We start from the raw sequence: 6,867 nt of genomic DNA, 5'->3' as shown, positions 1-6,867 counted from the left end.
TTATTGGTCCTTTAAAAAAAACTCTGGAAATAATAATTACAAATTATTCGAATTATTCGTCGACGGCACAGTTAACTTGTAGCAGATTCCGGCAACGCTTGTGGTGGTATCGCTGCACCAGCAGGAACCGTTACTTAAAGCCGTGAAACTGCATGGCGACGGTTCTCGGATGCCTCCCTCGACTCGACCTTGATGATCTGGATCGAGTGCCCTTGGGCACGGTGACGAGAAGCCATGTCGCCCAGCACCGCGTCACAAAACTGCCGACGGTAGTTGTGTGTTTCGGAACGCGAATCATACCGCAGCCAGATTTCGAACTTAACGGATCAATCGCCCAATACAGCGTCAGTGTTGAGAAGAAAATCAGGAGCCAATTTTTAGCCGCAGTTTTAATTCCTGAAATTTTATTGCTGAATGTTAGCATTTATGTAATTTGTCAATTTTCACTGTTTACATACTTACCACAATCATCTGTATATTTGTTTAAAAAATTCTTCTTGACTCATATCAATTTTGCTGAAAACCTAATGTTTTTGTTAGCCCAATAGAGTTATCTAAGGCCGAGCTCACGCACACTAGCACACCATTTGTTTTGCTGGGCGGTACAAAATTTAACCTCAATCTGTTTCGTGTACGTACACGCAATACATGCGCACGTAGATAAATCTATAAGATGCCCCTTTACCCCTTTAGCATTACGGCTGAGTAAACCCCAGATTTTTCTTAGTTCTTCAATTTATCGTGCTGTAATATGGCACCATTTCACACCAAGGCATGCATATTTAGAAAGGTAAGGTAAGGCGGGTTTCACAGCCGTCAAAATAGTTATGCAAAACAGTTAAGCCTAAGGGAGCGTTATAGAGCTTTACGAAAGTTTCGGACATGCACGCAGAACATAGAACAGTTAGAACTAGCGAAAATACCTCACTTTCTTCTGATGCAAGTCGCCATATTGAAATTACTTGAAAATTCATACCAGTGGTACTACCCAGTCAACTCAATCGGAATTTATTTCGAATCGTTTAAGTATTCCGTTTCAAAGGCAACAACCGAACTGAATTCCGTTTCAGAATTCCGATTGAGTAGACTGGGCAGTAGGTTCAAGTAGGATTACACACATTTGTGTAGTAATCCTGGATATTTTCACAGTGTAATAAACGAGGCAGCTATACCACCACCCCGGTTTCGAACACGGAACCGGTTGTTGCGTTTGAAACGGAATTTGTATACGATTCTAATTAGATTCCGTTTCAGAATTCGGATTGATTTGATCGGGACGCAGCGTAAAAGAGCATTTTTTTATTACGTAACGCAGTTGTTGATATGGGTTGAGAGGATGGGGGTTCGAACGAGTTAATGTTTTTTTTTTAAATTTGTATGGACATTTTAAACGAAGGGCGAGGGGGTCAAAATATCCAAATTTTAGCGTTACGTAATAAAAAAAGTGTAGGCATTCGTTGGCTGGTTTCCAGCCGAGTTCTAGCACAGTTTCCATTTTCTTATAGAATTCTAACAGAAATGTAGTGACATTCTAGCAGGATTCTTACAGAACCAGCTCTGCTAAAATATTTCGTGACTGGGCAACGTTATTGCTTCACCGAGCAACAGCATTAAACTTTTTCTAGTTCAACTATGATTACACAAAATTGTGGAATCCTTATCGAACCTACTACCCAGTCAATTCAATCGGAATTAAATTCGAATCGTTTAAGTATTCCGTTTCAAACGCAACAACCGCACTGAATTCCGTTTCAGAATTCCGATTGAGTAGACTGGGCAGTAGGTTCAAGTAGGATTACATACTTTTGTGTAGTAATCCTTGATATTTTCACAGAGTAATAAACGAGGCAGCTATAGAGCTTTATGACGTTTCGCGTACACACACTCCCGGTCACGGAAATTTCTAACAGAGTTGGTTCTGCTAGAATCATTCTAACAGGCTTGCTAGATTTCTGTAAGAATTTTGTGAGAACATTCTGACAGAAGCAAATCTGTCGAAAATGATGTCATTTCGCCAAATCATGTTGGGGCGAATGTGGTTACCGCCATTTTGTTAATGAACTTGTTCAATCAAGTTTACTTTTCTTGAGAGTTGCCACGGAAGAAGCCTAATTTTTGTAAGTAAATTAACTACTTATGTACCCGTTTGCACATAAAAAAAAGTAGAGACCCCTGAATTAACAATATTCCGATTACTATTTATATCAACAGGAATTGTATCAAGATAATAATAAAAGCTCGAAATGTCCCAAACAAGCGGAATCCAGATCGCAGTTCACGGTGGCCGGGGAACACAGCTTCCCATCGACGACGACACGTGGAGCATCCTAGGAAACAACAAAATTATAAATGTTCCACCACGGAATTTTCTTCTGGAGACAACACCGGCAGGAAGAGTGAATAAAAGCGTCCTTTTCAACTCCACCAAAATACGAGCAACGAAGATTGAAAGTGCCCAAGTGAACAGTATAAAGTGTGTGCATATTGTAAGATGTGATTTGATTGAATAAAAAAAATAATTGGTTTTATTCGCTAGATAAAAATCTAGCAAAAATCCAAAACAAATCTTTTTACCCAAAAAAATCCTATCCGTTTTATTCTAATAAAATTCTAGCAGAAAATTCATGCCAGCTCATTTTAGCAGGATTCTAACAGAATTCTAGCAGGATGGCTTGTCAGAATAGTTCTAGCAGCATTCTAGCAGGATTCTAACATAACCGATCGCTGGCTCCTGCTAGAACCGGTTATTGCATTTGAGCTAGAATTCTTTAAGAATTATTGCAAATATCTAGCAGGATGATGGCAGCGTTCTTGTAAGAATATTTTCGCTCTGTTAGAAACCTCTGAGAATTCTGTGAGAACGCCGTGACTGGGCTAGCGCACTATTTGATTTTGCTGGCCGGACAAAATTTAACCTCAATCTTTTTCGTGTACGTACACGCAATTTATGTAATTTATGTAATTTATGTAATTTATGTAATTTATGTAATTTATGTAATTTATGTAATTTATGTAATTTATGTAATTTATGTAATTTATGTAATTTATGTAATTTATGTAATTTATGTAATTTATGTAATTTATGTAATTTATGTAATTTATGTTATTTATGTAATTTATGTAATTTATGTAATTTATGTAATTTATGTAATTTATGTAATTTATGTTATTTATGTTATTTATGTTATTTATGTTATTTATGTTATTTATGTTATTTATGTTATTTATGTTATTTATGTTATTTATGTTATTTATGTTATTTATGTTATTTATGTTATTTATGTTATTTATGTTATTTATGTTATTTATGTTATTTATGTTATTTATGTTATTTATGTTATTTATGTTATTTATGTTATTTATGTTATTTATGTTATTTATGTTATTTATGTTATTTATGTTATTTATGTTATTTATGTTATTTATGTTATTTATGTTATTTATGTTATTTATGTTATTTATGTTATTTATGTTATTTATGTTATAATGTCCGTCCAAAAGAGGTGCTGCAAAAAACTTATTATTTTTTGATCAAATTTTCGAACAAATCAGCAACAATTACAAGTTTGATAGTCAAACTATACTTAAAAGCTAGTTTTGTTATTTGTTTTTGCAAAACCGAAACGAAAGTGCCAAAAGTATTCGTAATTACCTTTTGCCTCTTGGTGGCGCTTTGTATTAGTATGTGTGTGGTCGATGTTTTCGGACATGCACGCAGAACACAGAACAGTTAAAACTAGCGAAAATACCTCACTTTCTTCTGATACAAGTCGCCATATTGAAATTACTTGAAAATTCATACCCGTGGTACTACCCAGTCAACTCAATCGGAATTTATTTCGAATCGTTTAAGTATTCCGTTTCAAACGCAACCCGAACTGAATTCCGTTTCAGAATTCCGATTGAGTAGACTGGGCAGTAGGTTCAAGTAGGATTACACACTTTTGTGTAGTAATCCTTGATATTTTCACAGTGTAATAAACGAGGCAGCTATAGAGTTGGTGTGCTAGTGTGTGTGAGATCGGGCTTAGATAGCTCTATTAGGTTTTACGCCGTCGCGGCTAACCTCAATCGTGTTTTTCTGTTTGACAGCTCGCGTGCACTGTTTACATAGACTTAGTCGTGTTCGAACGAAAAGTGCTGGGTATTTTTTTTTATTCAGAGTCGGTCGAAATTTCAAAGCGAAGCGGTTTGTAAATTGTAAGTAAATTTATTTGTATGATTTCAAGTTTTTTTTTTTAAAATAATTTGCAGGAAATCGAAGGCAAAGTGGGCGGCAAACTTGTTTACATGACCTGCTCGCTGAACCCGAACGAAAACGAAGCCGTGCTGCTGGCGGAAATGGTCGAGCAATGCCGCGTTCCGACGCTCAAGCAAAGCCCTGGAATGACCTACTGGGAACCGACCACCAAGGACATGCAAATCCCGGAAAACTACCGCACCGTCTTCCGACCGCTTATGCTCCAGCTCCAGCTCCCGAGGACGTGGTCAAGTTCAACCTCGAGCGCTGCAACCTCGCCCTCCTCCACCAACAAAACACCGGCAGATTCTTCATCGTCCTGTTTGAGAAGAAAAAGAAGCTGCTCTCGGAGGTTTTCCATCAGAAACCGCCGTCGAAGACCTGCGAAGCGGAACCACCCCAAAAGAAGCTAAAACGCTACCACCGCAACCCGCTCAACCTCCTGACTCGGTGCCGCGAAGACAAAAAGAAGAACACTTACTGGTCCAGGAGGGTGGACACCTTTTTGCATTTCGGATTGACCGTAGTTCGGGTGCTGGTCAACTACAGTCTACCGGACCATGTCGTCAAGGATGTGCTGCTAGATTATTGACAGGGTTGTTTCGGAGAAGCCACAAAAAAATCCGCGCCATATAATAAAAAATACGCGACAAACACAGAGTTTCATAATTTTTTTTTCTGGGATAAAAAAAAAGTTCAAGAACAAACACGTTTTACGTTTAAGAGCTCCGTCGGAAGGAACGCAAAATCACGAACGTTTAAATAACGTTGTATTCAATTAATACAATTTTAAAATCATGAAACGCAACAAATTTATTTTCGCTCGGATGAAGTGAACGAGAAGGAAAATCCATAACAATAATTTTGGCTAAGAAAGAGAGAAGTCCAACATAGAAATTAAAACATTTAGCAATTTTAATATAAAAGTAAATAAAATTAAATAAAAAAATGTAAACAGGGTAAATCAATGTAAAATATATGATTTTGAAAATCTTAAAAATTTATAAATCTATTTAAAAAAATTAAATACACTTCGTACTCGATGATACTCCCCAAAGAGTCACTCAGAAAAATCGAAACACGAAACTTGTATTATTTTCTTCTCTGAACTATGATAGTTATTAGATTTTCTGTAATCTAAGGTGGTGAAAAAAATTAAAGCATTTAAGAATTTTACATTTTTTTATTTTTGGTATGTCCAGAATTTAAGAATTCTGCAGTTCTTTTTTTTTAAGGGGTTGAACTTAAGAATTAGGAAATTAAGAAATCAAGGAATTTAGGAATCAAGGAATGATGGAATCAAAGAATTAAGAAATGTAAGAATTTAATAATGTAAGAAATTAAGGATTTGAGAAATTAAGCATTTAAACATGTGAGCCTTTGAGAATTAAGGAATTATTAATTTTTTGTTCACTTGATTGTTTTTAATTTTCATTTGTTTTGAATTTTTAAATTTTGACTTTATAAATTCTTGTATTAATTGAATTATTTTTCCTAAATTTTTGGAGTCTTGAATGTAGATTTTTTTTTTAATTATGAATTTATGAATGTAGGGTTTTTTTTAATTTTTGGATAGTTTTGAATTTTGGAGTTTCTTAATTTTTGAATATTGAATACTAGAGCTTTAATTTTTTATGTTTTGATCTATTATTTTTAACCCATGAATTTTTCGACTTAGAAAAAAAAATCTTAGTACGAGTTAAAACACATCAATCAAACTCATATTTGGGATTTGAGCACAGCACGCCCACCCAATCAAACTCAAATAATCATTTTTGTTACATTCTAAAGTTTGAAATATGATTCACAAGATTAAAATTGGAATGTCTCCAGTATAAAGCTACCGATAAATATAATCAAAAATTATCAGAACTCAAAAGAAATTATTTTTTTAGAGTCAGTAAGCAGATGTTTAAAAATGAGTTGAGTGTAGTAATAAATTTAATTGAGAAATCCTCAACATTTCTTCTTGCAGATTTTTTCGACGTTTCTTATTAAGAAAATACTAGCAAATATTTTCGGAAGAAAATTCTAGATTTTTTTTTAAAGGTCCTATAAGTTATTGTGTTTCATATTTTTCTAGGACCTATTAAAAAAAACTCTTGAATTTAATTTTATTTCATTAACAACTTCTAAGAAATCGAAGCTTTATCCTAAATATTGGTACTAGTTTCGACCAAGGACAAGCTGTCCTTTTCCGTCAGGCCCACGTCAAGAATTGCTCACGAGAAGGATAATAGTTCCGCACCGCAAACGGATCCACCGATACTCCGACACACATCTGCACAGTTCCAACTCCTTCCTCGCCCAGCCCTTCGATTTCCGGCGGCTTCTCCGGATCGTTTTTAAACAGCAGCTTGATCAAGTCGTCTTTTAAAATACGCGTGCTCCATCCTGCGCCGATACATCCGTTAACAATCTGGAGACCCTCCTGGGCCAGTAAGTGTTCTTCTTTTTGTCTTCGCGGCACCGAGTCAGGAGGTTGAGCGGGTTGCGGTGGTAGCGTTTTAGCTTCTTTTGGGGTGGTTCCGCTTCGCAGGTCTTCGACGGCGGTTTCTGATGGAAAACCTCCGAGAGCAGCTTCTTTTTCTTCTCAAACAGGACGATGAAGAATCTGCCGGTGTTTT

The 6,867-nt window shown here is 35.9% G+C and overlaps 1 protein-coding gene across 2 annotated transcripts; it reads left to right on the top strand.

Moving 5' to 3' along the window:
* The first annotated feature begins 3,451 nt into the window (after positions 1-3,451).
* On the top strand, positions 3,452-4,982 carry LOC120428844 (uncharacterized). 2 transcript variants are annotated; one of them, XM_039593964.2, is made up of 2 exons: positions 3,452-4,200; positions 4,255-4,982. In XM_039593964.2, the coding sequence occupies exon 2, from the start codon at positions 4,353-4,355 to the stop codon at positions 4,830-4,832; it is 480 nt and encodes a 159-aa protein (XP_039449898.1). In that variant the 5' UTR covers positions 3,452-4,200; positions 4,255-4,352; the 3' UTR covers positions 4,833-4,982. The 2 variants fall into 2 exon arrangements, with proteins under 2 accessions (XP_039449898.1, XP_039449897.1); XM_039593963.2 differs by having other exon boundaries at positions 3,453-4,189.
* Positions 4,983-6,867: the final 1,885 nt, after the last annotated feature.

This window comes from Culex pipiens, chromosome 1, assembly GCF_016801865.2.
Source record: "Culex pipiens pallens isolate TS chromosome 1, TS_CPP_V2, whole genome shotgun sequence".
Classification (NCBI taxonomy): Eukaryota; Metazoa; Arthropoda; class Insecta; order Diptera; family Culicidae; genus Culex; species Culex pipiens.
The sequence above is the reverse complement of the archived record's forward strand: the minus strand, read 5'-3'. Positions and strand labels throughout refer to the sequence as shown.